Here is a 23,294-nt window from a genome sequence, read left to right on the forward strand (position 1 = left end):
GCATTGCAGACCTTTGGCATTCTATCAGTTAATTCGCTGAGGTAATCTGAAGAAATTTCACCCCATGCTTCCAGAAGCACCTCCCACAAGTTGGTTTGGCTTGATGGGCACTTTTTGCGTGCCATACGGTCAAGCTGCTCCCACAACAGCTCAATGGAGTTGAGATCTGGTGACTGCGCTGGCCACTCCATTACAGATATAACACCAGCTGCCTGCTTCTTCCCTAAATAGTTCTTGCATAATTTGGAGGTGTGCTTTGAGTCATTGTCCTGTTGTAGGATGAAATTGGCTCCAATCAAGTGCTGACCACAGGGTATGGCTTGGCATTGCAAAATGGAGTAATAGCCTTCCTTATTCAAAATCATTTTTACCTTGTACTAATCGCCCACTTTACCAGCACCAAAGCAACCCCAGACCATCACATTATCTTCACCATGCTTGACAGATGGCATCAGGTACTCTTACAGCATCTTTTCAGTTGTTCTGCGTCTCACAAATATTCTTCTGTGTGATCCATACACCTCAAACTTGGATTTGTCTGTCCATAACACTTTTTCCCAATCTTCCTCTGTCTAATGCCTGTGTTCTTTTGCCCATATTAATCTTTTCCTTTTATTAGCCAGTCTCAGATATGGCTTTTTTTTTGCCACTCTGCCCTGAAGTCCAGCATCCCGGAGTCGCCTCTTCACTGTAGACATTGACACTGGCTTTTTGCGTGTACTATTTAATGATGCTGCCAGTTGAGGACCTGTGAGGCAACGATTTCTGAAACTACAGACTCTAGTGTACTTGTCTTGTTGCTCAGTTGTGCAGCGGGGCCTCCCACTTCTCTTTCTACTCTGGTTAGAGCCTGTTTGTGCTCTCCTCTGAAAGGAGTAGTACACACCATTGTAGGAAATTTTCAGTTTCTTGGCAATTTCTCGCATGGAATAGCCTTAATTTCTAAGAACAAGAATAGACTGTCGAGTTTCACATGAAAGTTCTTTTTTTCTTGCCATTTGGAGAGTTTAATGGAACCAAGAAATGTAATGCTCCAGATTCTCAGCTAGGTCAAAGGAAGGTCAGATTTATAGGTTCTCTAATCAGCCAAACTGTTTTCAGCTGTGCTAACATACTTGCACTAGGGTTTTCAAGGGTAGTCTAACCATCAATTAGTCTTCTTTCACAGTTAAGCAAACACAAAGTACCATAAGAACACTGTAGTGATGGTTGTTGGAAATGGGCCTATATACACCTATGAAGATACTGCATTAAAAAGCAGACGTTTGCAGTTAGAATAGTCACTAAACATATTACCAATGTATGGAGTGTATTTCTGAATCATTTAATGTTAGCTTCATTGGAAAAAACTGTGCTGTTCTTTAAAAAAAATAAGAACATTTTGACCCTAAACTTTTGAACGGTAGTGTATATATAGTATAATGTCCTCCCCATAGGCCCTTATAGTATAATGCATTCCCCACTGGAAGACACTATATAGTAAAATGCACCCGCATAGGCCTCTACAGTATAATGCAATACCCATAGATAAATATAAATAAATACAATACTCACCTTATCTCCACTGCTCCGAGCCCTGGCACATCTCTGTACAGCGGGCGCCAAGTAATGATGTCATCGAGCCCGCTGCCAGTGCCTGTGTCAGTGTCGTCAGACGCAGAGCAAGTGTGATGCTCCCTGTCTAATCATTGTTGTCAACTATATTGGCAACTAGCCGATACAGCTGAACTTGGGATGAAGGGTGGGGGGCCCAAGGCTAGCACTAACTCCTTCTTGCTCAAAGGCACCATAGTGGCCGGGTGGCAGTTCAGAGATCAAGTCTCTCTGCTGTGCACGCCAATAAAGTACAGAAACGTAGCTCCGGGGACCCCTCAGACCCTTTGCTCCCCCCGGTAGCTATGCTACTGCGTTGTGCTGATCGGAGCAGAAGGGGAAACATCCTCCCTCTGCACGCTGATCGATGTCGCTGTCACTATTGACGCGGCATCAGAGGGGTTAAATTCCCTCGATCGGTGATGTCAACAATTGTGGGTATTACTGCAGGGAGTCAGATCTCATATAGTGCTGACACGCGCTGATGTGCAGGCGATGAAAGTGAGCCCACACGACTGTCACATGGGAGCACATCTCCCACCTCACTGTGCATATACGGAGGATGTCGTAAAGTGGTTAAAAACAGATTTAAAAAATTATCATTTTTCTTTATAACATTGCAGTGTATCTATTTTTCCATAGTTATTTTTCCTGAAAACTAGTCAAATGGTCTTCAGGATTTTTTAATAAATTGGTATAATATTATATATATATATATATATATATATATATATATATATATATATATATATATATATATATATATATATATATATATATATATATACACATATATGTATATATACAATAAAAGAAAAAAAATGTATGCATTTCCATTTTCCAATTAGGGTTAGGGCTAGGGTTAGGGTTGGGGCTAAAGTTAGGATTAGGGCTAATGTTAGGGTTAGGGTTGGGGCTAAAGTTAGGGTTAGGGTTGGGGCTAAAGTTAGGTTTAGGCCTAAAGTTAGGGCTAGAGTTGGGATTAGGGTTTGGATTAGGGTTGGCATTAGGGTTACGTTTGAGATTAGGGTTAGGTTTGGGATTAGGGTTAAGGTTAGGGTTGGGATTAGGGTTAGGGGTGTATTGGGATTAGGGTTAGGTTTGAGATTATGATTAAGGGTGTGTTGGTTTAGGGATTTGATTAGGGTTAGAGTTGGGATTAGGGTTAGGGGTGTTTTGGCGTTAGGGTTGTGATTAGGGTTATGGTTAGGGTTGGGATTAGGGGTGTGTTGGGGTTAGGGTTGGATTTAGAATTGGGGGGTTTCCACTGTTTAGGTACATCAGGGGGTCTACAAACACGACAGTCAATTTTGAGCTCAAAAAGTCAAATGGTGCTCCCTCACTTATGAGCTCTGCTGTGTGTCCAAACAGTGGTTTACCCCCACATATGGTATCAGCGTACTCAGAACTAATTGGACAAACAACTTTTTGGGGTACAGTTTCTCCTGTTACCCTTGCAAAAATAAAAAAAAATTGGGGGCTAAAAAAAATCATTTTTTGTGGAAAAAAATTATTTTTTATTTTCACAGCTCTGCGTCAAAGTTCTGTGAAACACTGGGGCGTTCAAAATGCTCAGCACATATCTAGATAAGTTCCTTGGGGGGTATAGTTTCCAAAATAGGGTCACTTGTGGGGGGTTTCTACTGTTTAGGTACATCAGGGGCTCTGCAAATGCAACATGACACCCGCAGACCATTCCATCAAAGTCTGCATTTTAAAATGTCACCACTTTCCTTCCGAGCCCTGATGTGTGCCCAAACAGTGTTCCCCCCCCCCCCCCCCCCCGCACATATGGGGTATCAGCGTACTCAGGACAAATTGCACAACTTCCGGGGTCCAATTTCTCCTGTTACCTTGGGAAAATAAAAAATTGGGGGCAAAAAAAAATCATTTTTGTGGAAAAAAAAATTAGTTTCACGACTATCAAAGTCTGCATTCCAAAACGGTGATCCTTCACTTCCGAGCTCTGCCATGCGCCCAAAAAGTGCCCCCACCCCCACATATGGGGTATCAGCGTACTCAGCATAAATTGCACAATAAATTTTGGGGTTCAATTTCTCCTGTTACACTTGTGAAAGTAAAAATTTGGGGGTGAAAAGATCATTTTTGTGGAAAAATATGATTTTTCATTTTCGTGGCTCTACATTATAAACTTCTGTGAAGCAGTTGGGGGTTCACCACACATCTAGATAAGCTCTTTGGGGGTCTAGTTTCCAAAATGGGGTCACTTGGGGGGTCTCTACTGTTTAAGTACATCAGGAGCTCTGCAAATGCAACATGACGCCCGCAAAACCATTCCATCAAACTCTGCATTTTAAAACGTCACTACTTCCCTTCCGAGCCCCGATGTGTGCCCAAACAGTGGTCCCCCCTACATATGGGGTATCAGCGTACTCAGGACAAACTGGACAACAAGTTTTGGGGTCCAATTTCTTCTGTTACCCTTGAGAAAATAAAAAATTGCGAGCTAAAAAAATCATTTTTGAGGGAAAAAAATGATTTTTTTTTTATTTTCACGGCTCTACGTTATAAATTTCTGTGAAGCACTTGGGGGTTCAAAGTGCTTACCACACATGTAGATAAGTTCTTTAATGGGTCTAGTTTCCAAAATGGGATCATTTGTGGGGGATTTCCACTGTTTAGGCACATCAGGGGCTCTCCAAACGCGACATGGCATCCAATCTCAATTCCAGCATTGGAAAAGTCAAACGGAACTCCTTCTCTTCCAAGCTCTGCCATGCACCCAAACTGTGGGCTACCCTCACATATGGGGTATCGGCGTACTCAGGACAAATTGCACAACAATCATTGGGGTCTAATTTCTCCTGTTACCCTTGTGAAAATAAAAATTTGTGGGCGAAAAGATCATTTTTGTTTAAAAAAATGTGATTTTTTAATTTTCACGGCTCTACGTTATAAACTTCTGTGAAGCACTTGGGGATTCAATGTTCCTGTGAAGCAAGAAAAGGGTTAATAAACTTCTTGAATGTGGTTTTGAGCACCTTGAGGGGTGTAGTTTTTAGAATGGTGTCAAGTTTGGCTATTTTCTGTCATGTTCACCCCTCCAAGTGACTTTAAATGTGAGGTGGTCCCTAAAAAAATGGTTTTGTAAATTTTGTTGTAAAAATGAGAAATCGCTGGTCAAATAACCCTCAGGCTATGTGCACACGTTGTGGATTAGGCTTAGGAATTTCTGGTGCGGATTCTTCCTCTCCTAGCAGAAAACACACCTGCGGATTTGTTGCGTTTTTTTGTGCGGTTTCGCAGCGCTTTTGTGCGTTTTTGCTGTGGTTTTCTTGCGGATTTGCTACGTTTTTTTACCCCTGCGGTTTTCTATAATGTAACGGGTACAAAAACGCTGCAGATTCACAAAAAAGAAGTGACATGCTACTTATTTTAAACCGCAGAGTTTCCGCAGCGGGTTTTCCGCTAAGTGTGCACAGCATTTCTTTTTCTCATTGATTTACATTGTACTGTAAATCAGTTGCGGATCTGCAGCGTTTCTGCACTGCAAAAAACGCTGCGGATCCTCAGAGAATCCGCAACGTTTGCACATACCCTCATAACTTCCTAACAACAACAAAAAATTGTTTCCAAAATTGTGCTGATGTAAAGTAGACACAGGGGCGGACTGGGCCGGGTGGCAGGAATGCATCTGCCCCCCGGGCCGGTGCCTGAGCAGGTGCACAGGGCCGCTGGAGGATCGGCAGCGATTTTAATACATAGCGCGCCGCGTCCCTCCAGCCGGCCCTTTAGTCAGGTCCTGTGCGCGCGCGTTGCCTGCTCTGAAGTGCCGCGGCGGCCCGCACTAGTGTGCGAGCACGGCCGCAGTCCTAGTTCCTGCGCGTGCTCGCTGGTCATGTCAGAGCGGGCAAGCAGGAGAGAGGAGACCATGCGCGGCTGCGCGCACATATTTGAAAAAGCGCGCATAGCCTGACTGTGTCTGACGCTGGCCGGCCTGCACCAGCGTCAGACAGACTGCTCACCAATGCCTGGGATGATCCTTCAAGTTCCTCTCCACTTCACTGCCAACGCTGGCCAGGACCCGTCACCCGACCCACCTCAGCTCCTCATCCTCCTGACCTCCCCCCATCTCAGGGACCTGGGTGAGTCCCAAGATGATTTTTTTAATGTATATACGGCAGTATTGCCTATATAATGTGTATAGACTGCTATATATACATTATATAGGTGATACTGCTGTATATAATCACTATACCACTATGATGCATGTATAGCAGTCTATATGTTATATAGGTGACACTGCTACTGATGCGTATATACCTTATATAGGTGACACTGCGGTGTGTGTATGTATGTATATATATATATATATATATATATATATATATATATATATATATACACACACATATATGTACATCTATACACAGCAGTATCACCTATATAAGGTATATACACATCAGTAGCAGTGTCACCTATATAGGATATAGACTGCTATACATACATTATATTGGTAATATAGTGATTATATACAGCAGTATCACCTATATAATGTATATATATAGCAGTCTATACACATTATATAGGCAATACTGCTACTGATGTGCATATAGGTGATACTTCTGTGTATATATGTCGTTATGTAGGTGATACTGGTGTGTGTGTGTGTGTGTGTATGTATATACACACACACACATACATATATACACAGCAGTAACACCTATATATAACGTATATACACATCAGAAGCAGTATTGCCTATATAATGAATATAGACTGCTGTATATATGATATATAGGTGATACTATCATTATATACAGCACTATCGCCTATATAACGTGTATCCAACATTTGCAGTATCACCTGTATAATGTACCGACTAATATATATGCGTTATATAGGCGACACTGCTGTGTATAGTCGCACTATCTATCTGTGTCTAATCTATAGATTCAAGCAAAAAACAGGCAGCACTCCATTATATCTTTGTCAACTGTGCAGAGTTTAATTAGACCCACATGTCTTTACCACGACGTTTCGGCTCCAAATGAGCCTTTCTCAAGCCTTGAGATATAATGGAGTGCTGCCTGTTTTTTGCTTGAATCTATGGACTAAGGAGAGCCGGTGGACGGGCTGCCTGGAGGCTTTGCACCCAGAAGATAGGTAAAGCGTTGTGCTGTTCCGTTTTTTCTACTACTGTGTCTAATCTATATATATATATATATATATAATTGCCTAAGGGGTACTTCCGTCTTTCTGTCGGCAATTTCCGTAACGGAAATCCCGCGTCGCTGATTGGTCTCGCCAGCTGCATATCATCGCTGCCGCGACCAATCAACGATGGGCACAGTCCGATTAGTCCCTCCCCTACACCCCTGCACTCACAGTGCCCACCGCCCGCTCCATACTCGCCGCAGCAGTGTCCCCGGCGCCCGCTCCATACTCCCCGCAATCAGTGTGCCCGACGCCCGCTCCATACTCCCCGCAGTCAGTGACCGCTCCATAATCCCCTCCAGTCATCGCTCACACAGGGTTAATGCCAGCGGTAACAGACCGCATTATGGCGCGGTTAGCGCACTCCGTTACCGCCGCTATTAACCCTTTGTGACCAAGTTTTTACTATTGATTCTGCCTATGCAGCATCAATAGTAAAAAGATGTAATGTTAAAAAAACAAAAACCTGCTATTCTCACCTTCCGTCGTCGGACGATGCGCTCCAGCCGGCCGCCATCTTCCGTTCCCAAAGATGCATTGCGTACTCACCCATAAGACTTAGCGGTCTCACGAGACCGCTAAGTCATCTGGGTAATTTTGCAATGCATCCTGGGAACGGAAGATGGCGGCCGCATCACACAGCTTCGCTGGATCCCAGGGGTGAGTATATAACTTTTTTATTTTAATTAATTTTTTTTTAACAGGGATATGGTGCACACACTGCTAAATACTGCATGGGCAGTGTTATATACCTACCTGTCTGGGAAATATACTACGTGACTGGGCAATATACTACGTGACTGGGCAATATACTACGTGGCTGTGTGCTGAATACTACGTGGCTGGGCAATGTACTACATGGCTGGGCAATGTACTACATGTCTGGGCAATATACTACGTGGCTGGGCAATATACTACATGACTGGGCAATATACTACGTGACTGGGCAATATATTACGTAGCTGGGCAATATACTACGTGGCTGGGCAATATACTACGTGACTGGGCAATATACTACGTGGCTGGGCAATATACTACGTGGCTGGGCAATATACTACGTGGCTGGGCAATATACTACGTGACTGGGCAATATACTACGTGACTGGGCAATATACTATGTGGACATGCATATTCTAGAATACCTGATGCGTTAGAATCGGGCCACCATTTAATATGTATTGTATATACAGTAGTTTCAATGTGATATATGTTCAGCAGTCGCAGTGTCTCCTATGTGATGTATGCATCATAATATAGTATAATGCTGTCTTAATTACCGTATATTGTAACATAGTAACATAGTTAGTAAGGCCGAAAAAAGACATTTGTCCATCCAGTTCAGCCTATATTCCATCATAATAAATCCCCAGATCTACGTCCTTCTACAGAACCTAATAATTGTATGATACAATATTGTTCTGCTCCAGGAAGACATCCAGGCCTCTCTTGAACCCCTCGACTGAGTTCGCCATCACCACCTCCTCAGGCAAGCAATTCCAGATTCTCACTGCCCTAACAGTAAAGAATCCTCTTCTATGTTGGTGGAAAAACCTTCTCTCCTCCAGACGCAAAGAATGCCCCCTTGTGCCCGTCACCTTCCTTGGTATAAACAGATCCTCAGCGAGATATTTGTATTGTCCCCTTATATACTTATACATGGTTATTAGATCGCCCCTCAGTCGTCTTTTTTCTAGACTAAATAATCCTAATTTCGCTAATCTATCTGGGTATTGTAGTTCTCCCATCCCCTTTATTAATTTTGTTGCCCTCCTTTGTACTCTCTCTAGTTCCATTATATCCTTCATGAGCACCGGTGCCCAAAACTGGACACAGTACTCCATGTGCGGTCTAACTAGGGATTTGTACAGAGGTAGTATAATGCTCTCATCATGTGTATCCAGACCTCTTTTAATGCACCCCATGATCCTGTTTGCCTTGGCAGCTGCTGCCTGGCACTGGCTGCTCCAGGTAAGTTTATCATTAACTAGGATCCCCAAGTCCTTCTCCCTGTCAGATTTACCCAGTGGTTTCCCATTCAGTGTGTAATGGTGATATTGATTCCTTCTTCCCATGTGTATTGTAGAGATGTTTATATAGTGTAGAGATGTTTATATAGTATGGCGCAATGCATATAGTGTGGAATTCACACTATATACACTGCTGCCACATCTCTACACTATATAATATATGCCCCGCTCTATATTCCTTAACACGGTATATAATATGCCTCTCTGTATATAATAGATTGTAGTATACCATATATACTCGTGTATAAGCCGAGTTTCTCAGCATATTTTTTTGTGCTGAAAACACTCCCCTCGGCTTAAGGTACCTTCACACATAACGATTTCATTAACGATATCGTTGCTTTTTGTGACGTAGCAACGATATCGTTAACGAAATCGTTATGCGTGACAGCGACCAACGATCAGGCCTCTGCTGGGAGATCGTTGGTCGCTGGGAATGATCAGGACCTTTTTTTTTTGGTCGCTGATCACCCGCTGTCATCGCTGAATCTGCGTGTGTGACGCTGATCCAGCGATGTGTTCACTGGTAACCAGGGTAAATATCGGGTTACTAAGCGCAGGGCCACGCTTAGTAACCCGATATTTACCCTGGTTACCATTGTAAAAGTTAAAAAAAAAAAACATTACGTACTCACATTCCTGTCACGTCCCTCAGCGTCAGCTTTCCTCACTGACTGTGTCAGCGCCGGCCGGACGGCCGTAAAGCAGAGCACAGCGGCGCTTACACAGTGCAGGGAAGCTGATGCTGGGGGACGTGACAGGAAGGTGAGTATGTACTGTTTTTTTTTTTTTTTACTTTTACAATGGTAACCAGGGTAAATATCGGGTTACTAAGAGCGGCCTTGCACTAAGTAACCCGATGTTTACCCTGGTTACCCGGGGACTTCGGCATCGTTGAAGACAGTTTCAACGATGCCGAAGTCTTTCCTCTGATCGTTGGTCTATGTGACAGCTCCCCAGCGACCACACAACGACTTACCAACAATCAAGGCCAGGTCGTATCGCTGGTCATGATCATTGGTAAATCGTTTAGTGTAACAGTACCTTTATTCACAAATCATTGTCCCAGAAAGATGGAGAAGGAGCAGCGGGTGACAGAGGCAGGAACCGGCGGCTGTGGTTAAAGCCTGTGCCGCTGCTAAAGAGAAATGAATATTCACTGCAATGGCAGTGAATATTCATTTCTTTTAGAGCGTTGACAGCCACAGCCGCCGGCTTCCAGCACACATCATACTTACCTTCCCTGCGCACCCTCGCTGCATCTCGTTCTAGCGCTAGCAGCTCTTCAGGGCGACCGATCACGTGTCTTCTGCTCATTAAGGTAATGAGTATTCACCCCTCTCCACTCCCATAGGTGTGGGTAAATATTCATTACCTTAATGAGCGGGGGACACGTGATCGCCCGGCCACAGGAGCTGCTGGCACCGGAACGAGATGCTGCGAGGGCATGCAGTGAAGGTAAGTAGGATGTTTTTTTTTTTTGGGAACCATGCATACATGAACAGGGATAAGAAGCCATGCACACAAACACGGGGATAAGGAGCCATGCAGACAAGGACGGGGATGAGGAGCCATGCATACAGGGACAGGGGAGCCATGCATACAAGGACGGGGATGTGGGGACAATGCATACCCGGCTTATACTCGACTCAATACGTTTTCACAGTTTTTTGTGGCAAAATTAGGTGCCTCGGCATATACTTGGGTCGACTTATACTCAAGTATATACAGTATATTGTGGAGCTGTGTATACTTCTAATGTCCTGCATAAATGGTGTAATTCTCAGTATCTTTTCTATTGTATGTGTGTATCTGTCTATCTAGCACAACGATTAATTATGAGAAAAGTAGCAGACTCTTTATTGGCCCATGTGGCAACGTTTTGGATCCATAACTGAACATTTCTCTGATATGGAAGTGAAATGTTGCCACATTGACTAATAAAGAGTATTAAAAAAAAAATCGGTTCCATTTTCTTCCACAAAAGTGGTACAATCTTCTTCTCTCTTGCTGTCCGTGTGCAGTCGTGTTTTTTTTTTTTCTCAGCAGATGTTGCAGTCTGATACACGGCGAGTCAGACCATTGAGGAGATGGAGAAATTAATTTCTCCGTCTCCTCCACACCTGTGCTGCGAGAGCATTGGAGCACGGACACTCTGATCACGCTCACAGCAGAGCAAGAGCCGAGTATCATTGGCATATCACATCTGATGCCATATGCTAGTGTTATTCCACCCTAATGAGCACCTGTATTAAGCCCACGTTCACACGGTCAGTATTTGTTCAGTGTTTTCATCAGTATTTGTAAGCCAAAACCAGGAGTGGGACAATCCAGAGGAAATGTACAGTAGAAACATATGCACCACTTCTGTATTTATCACCCACTCCTGGTTTTGGCTACAAATACTGAGGTCAAATACTGAATGTGGCCTTATTCTGTATCTAAACACTGCACAGTACCACTCCTCATTATAGAGTGGGGCTGTGTGTCTGTCACTATACAGTGGGGCTGTGTGTGTCATTAATTATACAGTGGGGCTGTGTGTGTGTGTGTGTCATGATACAGTAGCGTTGTGCGTGTCATTATACAGTGGGGCTGTGCCTGTCATTATACAGTGGGAATGTGTGTGTCTATATATATATATATATATATATATATATATATATATATATATATATATATATATATATATATATATATATATATATATATATATAATATCTCTATCTATCACATGCTTGCGGTCACCAGACCACCTGTTCCCGGCGATGGCACCAGAGAATCCTCACAGCGCACAGTGCGCACGATATGAGGATTCACACATAGTGACTGTAGACATGTAGCTTAAGATCCGACAACCCCTTTAAGGATGGGCCGCTACTCATGGGCCACTGCTTGTGCTTGCCCCCCAGGCTAAAATTTGCCAGTCAGCCCCTGAGTAGACATGTGGGAAATGTTGTTTATTAACAATTTTGTGTGACATATCTCTCTGATTTAAGGGCATAAAAATTCAAAGTTTGAAAATTGCAAAATTTTAAACATTTTCGCCATATTTCCATAAATAATCGCAAGTAATATCGAAGAAATGTTACCACTAACATGAAGTACAATATGTCATGAAAAAACAATCTCAGAATCAGCGGGATTTGTTAAAGCGTTCTAGAGTTATAACCTCATAAAGTGACAGTGGTCAGAATTGCAAAAATTTGCTCGGTCATTAAGTACCAAATTGGCTCTGTCACTAAGGGGTTAAAGGGGTTTTCCACTAGTTTTATATTGATGACTTTTCCTTGAGGCTTGTGTACATGACCTATATCGGGTACAAGTATAGTCTGACAAAACATTGGATCACACTCGAACCAATGATATTCTATGGGGCCGTGCACATCAAATTTTTTCCTCAGACTGAGGAAAAATCACTGCATGCCCAAGTTTGATCAGATATTCGGATCGCACTCGACTATGTAACTGAATTATTCTATGAAAACATTGGGCTGCACTCAGATGACATCTGAGTGCAGTTTGATTTCCACATCCACACCAACCAGCTGCTCCTAATGCCACCGGCTGGATGTTATCAGCTACAGAGTGGAACAGCACAGCTCTGCACATTCTATAGTGGTCGCAGAGGGGTCCTGAAGATCCACTTCTATTTATTTAACCCCTTAGTGACGGAGCCAAATTTTTTAAATCTGACCAGTGTCACTTTATGTGGTAATAACTCTGCATTGCTTCAACAAATCCCAGTGATTTTGAGATTGTTTTTTCGTGACACATTATACTTTATGATAATGGTAAATTTAGGTCAATATGTTTTGTGTTTATTTATAAAAAATATAAAATATTTGAGAAAAATGTTAAAAAATTAGCAATTTTCAAACTTTGAATGATTATCCCTTTAATCCAGATGGCCATACCTCAGCAAACCATTAATAAATAACATTTCCCACATGTCGGCTTTGCATCAGCACCATTTGTAAAATGTTATTTTATTTTGTTAGCATTTTAGGAGGATTAAAAATGTAGCAAACATTTTTCATTTTTTCAAGGAAATTTACAAAATTTATTTTTGTAGGGAACTATCCATGTTTGAAGTGACTCATATATTGGGAAACCAATTTGGTTAAATAGGAAGCCCACACACTCTGTTAACCATTTATAATGATGTAGTCACTATTGACAGCAGCATCTAAGGGGTTACACAGAATTGGACGGTGCAAACACTGATCGTGGCTGATGCAGCAAGTTGTCAGCTATAGTGTACAGCCGACAGCTGCCGGATTGTCACCTGTATGTGGAGGCTATTCTCTTATATCTCAGGTTAGTTCAAAGACGTATTGGCTGTCATTAAGGGGTTAAATATGGGAGGATGTGCAATTCCCGACCAGTCATTGTACAGTTGACCAAGCTATGTTTTGCTCTGCAGCTGGCACCTTGCATCTTCACCAACTTGGTACTGATGACCTATGATAGGGATAGTTCATAAATATAAAATGAGCTGACAATCCCTTTAAAGATTTCAAAAATGCGGTGTGAAACAAAACTAAAGATTATGAAGGTAAAGTGTAGCTGTTTAAAAAATATAAATATAGAAACTGTGCACAATGTTCTAAATTGTGTAACATGCAATGAATAGATTCCTAGCAAGCAGTAGTGGACAGAATGTACTTTAGGTCAAGCTCACATTACTGTTTCAATTTAGTCTCGTCTTTGTATATTTTAAAATCTACTATATAAAGCTGAATGTGTGTGTGTGTATGTATGTATGTCCGGGATTGGCATCTGCACCAATGCAGCTACAGCCAAAACATTTTGCACAGTCACACGTCTGGACCCCGAGAGCATCATAGGCTATGTTGTGAGGTGAAATTTTAACCCCACGCTTTCCAATTCACCAAACAATTTTGCCCCTATCTACATTATGGGAAAAAATGAAAGGAAAAGTGTAGGAGGCAAATTGACAGCTGCCAGATGTGAACAAGGGGGACTTAAAGAATGAGAGTGATGGCGCAAAAGAGTATATACCGTACAGTTGCTAAGGTGGGGCCCCGACATGGGATACTCACCACACACGGGGATATGAACACACACACAAAATGTGCAACACACTACCACGTGCTTGAACACATATTACCCTCAGCACACATTTCATCACAAATACACCAACCTTGCCACATAAAAGTCGAAACACAAAAGTCGCCACTCAAAACTCGCCACGCGCAGAACTTGCCACATCCAAAAACTAGGCTCTTGCAAAACTCGCCACAAGTGCAAAACTCATATCATGGAAAACTCGCCACACGCAAAACTTGCACACGCGGAAAAATTGCCACATGCACAAAAGTTGCAACACATGCAAAAGTTGCCTCACACAAAACTTGCACATACTCAAAAGGCACCACACATAAAACTCGCCACGCGCAAAACTCGCCATGCGCAAAACTTGCTGCACACAACTTGCTACACTAACCTGTCACATGCAACTCGACACACAAAAAGTTGCTACATGCATGTTGCCACACAAAACTCATCTCACAAAAGTCGCTACATGCATGTCGCCACACGCAACTCAACACACACAACTTGACAAACAAAACTCGCCCTAAAACACACACAAGTCTGCTATTATCCTTCAAAAATAAAAATCTGATTAATAAGCAGACAAACTACAACAAATGTACCATATAGGAAATACGGCAGCTGTCAGTCACATGACCTGTCTATTATGTGTATGTGTGAGCTAATATATATTGCCAGGGGGAGGGCTTCCTGTTGGCTGGGGATTTATCAGGCTGCCAATTTAGCATACAAATACTGAGGTAAAAATACTGAGCAAATAACGTGTGAACGAGGTCTAATACAGGAAGAGATGACACACAGGTATATACTATATACAGGAGGAGATGACATACAGGTATATGCTATAAATAGAAGATGACATGCAGGTATATACTATATACAGGAGGAGATGACACACAGATATATACTATATACAGGGGAGATGACATACAGGTATATACTATATACAGGAGGAGATGACACACAGGTATATACTATATACAGGAGCAGATGACCAACAGGTATATACTATATACAGGAGGAGATGACATACAGGTATATGCTATATACAGGAGGAGATGACATACAGGTATATGCTATAAATAGAAGATGACATGCAGGTATATACTATATACAGGAGGAGATGACACACAGATATATACTATATACAGGGGAGATGACACACAGCAGGTATATACTATATACAGGGGAGATGACATACAGGTATATACTATATACAGGAGATGACATACAGATGTATACTATATATAAGGGAGATGACAAACATGTATATACTGAGGTGATGAGGTGAAAATGAGAGGTGTGAGGTGAAAATGAAAAGGTGTGAGTGCAAAATGAGAGGAGTGAGGAAAAATAGCGGAGTGATCAGAAAATGACAGATGTGAGGTTGAAATGACAAATGTTAGGGGGGAATGAGAGGAGTGAGGGAGAAAATGAGAGATGTGAGGGGGAAAATGAAAGATGTGATTGGGAAAATGAGAGGCGTGATGGGAAAATAAGAGAAGTGAGGTGCTATAACTAACCACAGATATTTACTATGCCCAGGCAACGCCGGGCTCTTCAGCTAGTCTAATATATAAAGCTGAATGTGTGTGTATATGTGTGTATGTACAGTGGGGCAAAAAAGTATTTAGTCAGTCAGCAATAGTGCAAGTTCCACCACTTAAAAAGATGAGAGGCGTCTGTAATTTACATCATAGGTAGACCTCAGCTATGGGAGACAAACTGAGAAAAAAAAATCCAGAAAATCACATTGTCTGTTTTTTTATCATTTTTTTTGCATTTTATGGTGGAAAATAAGTATTTGGTCAGAAACAAACAATCAAGATTTCTGGCTCTCACAGACCTGTAACTTCTTCTTTAAGAGTCTCCTCTTTCCTCCACTCATTACCTATAGTAATGGCACATGTTTAAACTTGTTATCAGTATAAAAAGACACCTGTGCACACCCTCAAACAGTCTGGCTCCAAACTCCACTATGGTGAAGACCAAAGAGCTGTCAAAGGACACCAGAAACAAAATTGTATCCCTGCACCAGGCTGGGAAGACTGAATCTGCAATAGCCAACCAGCTTGGAGTGAAGAAATCAACAGTGGGAGCAATAATTAGAAAATGGAAGACATACAAGACCACTGATAATCTCCCTCGATCTGGGGCTCCACGCAAAATCCCACCCCGTGGGGTCAGAATGATCACAAGAACGGTGAGCAAAAATCCCAGAACCACGCGGGGGGACCTAGTGAATGAACTGCAGAGAGCTGGGACCAATGTAACAAGGCCTACCATAAGTAACACACTACGCCACCATGGACTCAGATCCTGCAGTGCCAGACGTGTCCCACTGCTTAAGCCAGTACATGTCCGGGCCCGTCTGAAGTTTGCTAGAGAGCATTTGGATGATCCAGAGGAGTTTTGGGAGAATGTCCTATGGTCTGATGAAACCAAACTGGAACTGTTTGGTAGAAACACAAATTGTTGTGTTTGGAGGAAAAAGAATACTGAGTTGCATCCATCAAACACCATACCTACTGTAAAGCATGGTGGTGGAAACATCATGCTTTGGGGCTGTTTCTCTGCAAAGGGGCCAGGACGACTGATCCGGGTACATGAAAGAATGAATGGGGCCATGTATCGTGAGATTTTGAGTGCAAACCTCCTTCCATCAGCAAGGGCATTGAAGATGAAACGTGGCTGGGTCTTTCAACATGACAATGATCCAAAGCACACCGCCAGGGCAACGAAGGAGTGGCTTCGTAAGAAGCATTTCAAGGTCCTGGAGTGGCCTAGCCAGTGTCCAGATCTCAACCCTATAGAAAACCTTTGGAGGGAGTTGAAAGTCCGTGTTGCCAAGCGAAAAGCCAAAAACATCATTGCTCTAGAGGAGATCTGCATGGAGGAATGGGCCAACATACCAACAACAGTGTGTGGCAACCTTGTGAAGACTTACAGAAAACGTTTGACCTCTGTCATTGCCAACAAAGGATATATTACAAAGTATTGAGATGAAATTTTGTTTCTGACCAAATACTTATTTTCCACCATAATATGCAAATAAAATGTTAAAAAAACAGACAATGTGATTTTCTGGATTTTTTTTTCTCAGTTTGTCTCGCATAGTTGAGGTCAACCTATGATGTAAATAACAGACGCCTCTCATCTTTTTAAGTGGTGGAACTTGCACTATTGCTGACTGACTAAATACTTTTTTGCTCCACTGTATGTCCAGGATTGGCATCTGCACCGTCGCAGCTACAGCCACAAAATTTTGCACAGTCACACGTCTGGACCCCGAGAGTGTCATAGGCTATGTTGTGAGGCAAAATTTTTACCCCGCGCGTTCCAATTCACTAAACAATTTTGCCCCTATCTACATAATGGGGAAAAAGTGAAAGGAAAAGTGTTGGAGGTGTCGCAGCTACAGCAACAAAATTTTCCACAGTCACACGTCTGGACCCCGAGAGCGTCATAGACTATGTTGTGAGGTGAAATTTTAACCCCACACTATCCAATTCACCAAACAATTTTGCCCTTATCTACATAATGGGGAAAAAGTGAAAGGAAAAGTGTTGGAGGCAAATTGACAGCTGCCAGATGTGAACAAGGGGGACTTAAAGAATGAGAGCGATGGCGCCAAAGAGTATATACCGTACAGTTGCTAAGATGGGGCCGCAACATGGGATACTCACCACAATCGGGGATATGAGCACACACACAAAATGTGCCACACACTACCATGAGCTTGAACACATATACCACCCTCAGCACACATTTCACCACACATACACCAACCTTGCCACATATAAGTTGAAACATAAGTCGCGGCTCAAAACTCGCCACGCGCAAAACTCGCCACATGCAAAACTAGGCTCACGCAAAACTCGCCGCACATGCAAAACTCACCATATGGAAAAAACTCGCCACACGCAAAACTTGCACACGCGGAAAAATTGCCACATGCACAAAAGTTGCAACACATGCAAAAGTTGCCTCACACAAAACTTGCACCTACTCAAAACGCACCACACATAAAACTTGCCACGCGCAAAACAACTGCACACAACTTGCTACACTAACCTGTCACATGCAACTCGACACAAAAAGTTGCTACACGCATGTTGTCATACAAAACTCATCTCACAAAAGTCGGTACATGCATGTCGCCACACGCAACTCAACACACAACTTGACACATGAAACTCGCCCTAAAACACACACAAGTCTGGTATTATCCTTCAAAACTAAAAATCTGATTAATAAGCAGACAAACTACAAGAGCAACAAATGTACCATATAGGAAATACGGCAGCTGTCAGTCACATGACCTGTCTATTATGTGTATGTGTGAGCTAATATATACTGCCTGGGGGAGGGCTTCCTGTTGGCTGGGGATTTATCAGGCTGCCAATTTAGCTTACAAATATTGAGGTAAAAATACTGACCAAATAATGTGTGAATGCGGTCTAATACAGGAGGAGATGACACACAGATATATACAATATACAGGAGGAGATTACACACAGGTATATACTATATACAGGAGGAGATGACACACAGGTATATAGTATATACAGTGGAGATGATACACAGGTATATACTATATACTGGAGGAGATGACACACAGGTATATACTATATACAGGAGCAGATGATACACAGGTATATACTATATACAGGAGGAGATGACTTACAGCTACATACTATATACAGGAGGAGATGACACAGGTATATACTATGTACAGGAGGAGATGACATACAGGTATATACTATATAAAAGAGGAGATGACATAGGTATATAGAGGAGATGACATACAACAGGTATATACTATAGACAGGGGAGATGACATATAGGTATATACTATATACAGGAGATGACATACATGTATATACTATATATAGGAGATGACATACAGGTATATAGTATATACAGAAGAGATAGCATACAGGTATATAATATAGGTGATGACACATGGGTATATACAATATACAGGAGGAGATGACATACAGCAGGTATATACTATTTACAGGGGAGATGACATACAGGTATATACAATATACAAGAGAAGACATACAGGTGTATACTATATATAAGGGAGATGACAAACATGTATATACTGAGGTGAAAATGAGGGGTGTGAGGTGAAAATGAAAAGGTGTGAGTGCAAAATGAGAGGAGTGAGGGAAAATAGTGGAGTGATAGGAAAATGACAGATGTGAGGTCGAAATGACAAGTGTTAGGGGGGTATGAGAGGAGTCACGGGGAAAATAAGAGGAGGGGGAAAATGAGAGGTGTAAGGGAGAAAATGAGAGGCATGATGGGAAAATAAGAGACGTGAGGTGCTATAACTAACCACAGATATTTACTATGCCCAGGCAACGCCGGGCTCTTCAGCTAGTATGACATAAAAACACAGGGTAGGTCCTGTGTGGTGCACCTATTTTGAGGTTTTGGTTTATAACTTGAAAAAAGTGACACATTAGTCTTTGGGAAACCCTGTGCATTTTTCTTCTTAGGCCATACAGATGGGTTCCATACATGGAAGCCTCATCAGTGCAATCAAATGATAAGTTATATATTTTTTCTCATTTTTGAATTACATACCTGCTCTGAAGTTTTATAAAAAGCTACAGAGGCATTCACAAGTTTCAAACGATCTTCCATTTTCAACATCAACTGTTGCCAGTGTGAGGCTACTTTTTCAGCACAATCCCTAATCATATCCATATCATAATGATTAGTTTGAAGCATAGCCTCAGCTTTCTGCTGCACCTGCAATGCACTCTGATGTGTTTTCTGAAATGAAAAAGATAGGGTTAGAAAATAACATAAGGCCCCCTTCACCCATCAGCTTTTAAGAATCTCAAATACAAACACACGCACATTCATTGTATTCAATGGTGGTGAACGCATGTAAATTTTTCACATGGATCTTATTGATGTCACCGCTTGCAGCGACGTCATTAAGATTACCGCAGTTCATAGGCTGTTTCACCCAGAGCTGACTGTGGGAATCACAGCCTTTGACCGGCAGTAACCTCAACGACGTCACTGCTTGTCACCGAAGCTCCATTCTAATGTGGTGCTCAGTGTCTCCAGGATGCACAGCTGAGCGGTTGCATCATGCCACCACTCAGCAATGCATACATATATAGCAGAAATGGGCTTTTCATGAGATAAATGAATTAGCAGGTGAGGTATACTGTGATTTAATATGTTTAATTTTACAATAAGTGAATAAAATAGGGTGTGTAGTTTTTGTTTCAAATAAAGGACTTTTTTTCTGTGTGTGTCTTTATTAAATTTACACCATGAGGTTAGTAATGGGGGTGTCTTACTACTAACCTCTGGGCTTGATGTCCGATGACAAAGCTGACATCAGCCCCACAAATATTACCCCCACTTGTCCCCGCACCAGGGCAAGTGATAAGAGTGAGGCAAAGTGCCACATTTGGAGCACTTTACAGCTGCGCCATTTATGTGGCGGCAAAGGGCTGATATTTTTAGACTGGTATGGGGGACAGTATCCATGGCCTATTACCAGGCAATCAATATCCACTCACAGCAATCTGTTTAACCTTTGCTGGTTAGTAATTATAGAGGGACCCTATGTCATTTTTTTTCTTGGGTCCCCCCTAAACTAACCAGTAAAGGCTAAGCAAACAGCATTGAGCTTTTATTAATAGCCTGGGAACCTTTAGGGCTATTCGCTCTATTCCCTCATATGTTAATGAAAATTACAGGGTATCCCAGGCTTTTTTAAAAAAAAAAAAAAGATATTACAGTAAATAGTACAGGAAAAAAAAAAAAACACACAATGTCATGCTCAGGATGGGAAAGTCAGGCAGACAGCACAATACACAAACTACAGGATGGAAAAAGGGAGAGGAAGGTCCTAACAGTATATAGCGAGAGAAGGAGCACCTCCTAACAACAATCTGAGACTATCCCTAAGCTCCTCTAATGCCCTATGCGGGTCCTTCCACCCCACTGCAGTCACAAGCCTAGTCCCTAGCTCTCACCTCACTATGCCCTGGCTAGTGCACTGGCTGGCAAAGACACTAGACTCACCACTGCAGATGGTATTAACACAGGGGGTAGTGACAAGCACGAGGCAGACAAGGAAAGAAACAATGAAAACTTAGCTCAAGCATCTGCTGTAAAGCTGCACACAGCAGAGGATACATAACTAGGACCTCAAACTCCACTGAAGCAGCTGATACACTGCTTGCACCAGAAAGCTCAAAATCGCTAGGCTGGCCTTCAGAGAAAAACTCTACTACAACAGTCAGCTGATGTGTCATGTTACTATTTAAAGGATGGTGGGAGTGGTCACTGCCAACGTCAGCTGACCAGCAACACAGCAGGTGCCAGCGAGGAAACATTATCTCCTGCTGGCCAAAAAAATAAAAACCATGTTTAAATCAAAGCAGAACCAGAGATATCACGACTCCAAAACGGAGTCGTGAAATTACCCCCCTTTAATGAGGGGCCTCTGGACCCTTAACACCAGACTACACCGGTAATGATGTACGGTGAGGCTGTCTCAACCCACTAGGATTCATCCCGCAGTCACCTGATCCTCAGGATTATGGCAAACACACCCAGCGCCCTGCTGATCGCTCCCGCGTAATCGCTCCCACGTGATCGCTCCCGCGTGATCGCTCCCGCACCCTGCTGATCGCTCCCGCATGACCGTTCCCGCGCCCTACTGATCGCTTCCGCGTAATCGCTCCCGTACCCTGCTGATCGCTCCCACGCCCTGCTGATCGCTGCCGCATGATTGCTCCCGCGCCCTGCTGATCGCTCCCGCGCCCCGCTGATTGCTCCCCTTACTATTGCTGCCGGCTCCTGGATCTCCTTAGCCCCCCACGCCTGAAAGCCCCTTCCTGCAGTAGAAAGTTTCACTAAACACACATACGCACACTATAATAAAGCTTAGTTTTTTTACACGCACACACAATGTCCCGCTCGTCCCACTCATCCCAGTCACAAAGGCTGTACTCGGCAGAGGAGGCATATTCTTTTATTGCCTCCGAAGCGGATAGTGAGGGAGAGGACCCTACCTTTCTCTATTCCTCCCACTCTTCCTCCTCCAGTGACATGGACTCGCCACCACCAAGAAGACGCAGGGCGAGAAATCGTCCGGAACCCAGGGAAGAAGAGTCGGAAGCCGGGGGAGAAGACCCACAACCAAGTGTGAGTAACCCCCAACCTAGTGCTAGTCACGCCCAACCTAGCACTAGTACCCCCACCTGGACCCCCGTCGCTGAAAATTTTGCTCCACGGATTCCTGATTTCATTCCCCAATCAGGACTCCAATTCGAGACTGACAACTGCAGGGAAATAGATTTTTTCAAAGTCTATTTCTCGGAGTCAATTGTCAGTCTCATCGTGGAGCAAACAAACTTATATGCCCTGCAATTTTTTGCCCAAAACCCAGTTTCATCATTTTCTGCGTGGAGTCCCGTTTACTCTGCAGAAATGTTGAAATATTAGGGACTGGTCCTTCACATGGGGATTGTGAAGAAACCAGAACTTCGCCAATACTGGAGTACTGATATTTTATATCAAACTCCAATATTTGGCATGGTTATGATTCGCAAACGTATTGAGGTGATTCATAAATTTCTCCACTTTAGGGACAATACGGACATCCTTCCCCGCGATGACCCGAATTTTAACAGACTGTTCAAAATTCGGCCGGTCATCGAACACTTCAGCAACAAGTTTGCTGAAGTGTACATTCCCCAAAGGGAAATTTGTGTGGATGAATCCCTCATCCACTTCAAAGGGAGGCTTCAGTTCCGTCAGTACCTGCCCAGCAAGAGGGCGAGGTACGGGATTAAGCTCTATAAGATCTGTGAGAGTACCTCAGGGTACACTCTCAGCTTTAGAGTTTATCAAGGAAATGACACCAGGATCCAGCCCCCAGAATGTCCACCTGCTCTGGGGGTGAGTGGGAAAATAGTGTGGGATTTGGTCCACCCACTGCTTGATAAAGGTTACCATCTGTACGATGATAACTTTTATACAAGCATCCCAATCTTTCAATCCCTCTCTGCCAGAGTTGCATACCAACCTACATCAGGTTGGTATGTGTGGTGTAGTGTATGTCAGGTTGGTGTGTGGTGTGGCGTACGTCAGGTTGGTGTGTGTGTGGTGCAGTATACACCACACACACACACACACCCCAACCAGACGTACACTACACCACATGTACAATACCCACCAACCTGAAGTAAACTACTCCACACTCGCCAACCTAACCCTACGTCAGGTTGGTGTATGTGTGTTGTAGCGTATGTCAGGTTGGTGTGTGGTGTGGTGTACGTCAGGTTGGTGTGTGTGGTGTAGTATACACCACACACACCAACCTGACGTACACTACACCACATGTACACTACACACCAATCTGATGTA

The 23,294-nt window shown here is 43.0% G+C and overlaps 1 protein-coding gene across 1 annotated transcript in view; it reads right to left on the minus strand.

Moving 5' to 3' along the window:
* Positions 1-23,294, minus strand: part of TRIO (trio Rho guanine nucleotide exchange factor) — a 2,940,676-nt gene that overhangs the window by 1,709,083 nt on the left and 1,208,299 nt on the right. Inside the window, 1 exon segment of the mRNA XM_069730426.1 lies at positions 19,476-19,667. Coding sequence (XP_069586527.1) covers positions 19,476-19,667 — 192 coding nt within the window.

Source organism: Ranitomeya imitator, chromosome 6, assembly GCF_032444005.1.
Source record: "Ranitomeya imitator isolate aRanImi1 chromosome 6, aRanImi1.pri, whole genome shotgun sequence".
NCBI classification, from domain to species: domain Eukaryota; kingdom Metazoa; phylum Chordata; class Amphibia; order Anura; family Dendrobatidae; genus Ranitomeya; species Ranitomeya imitator.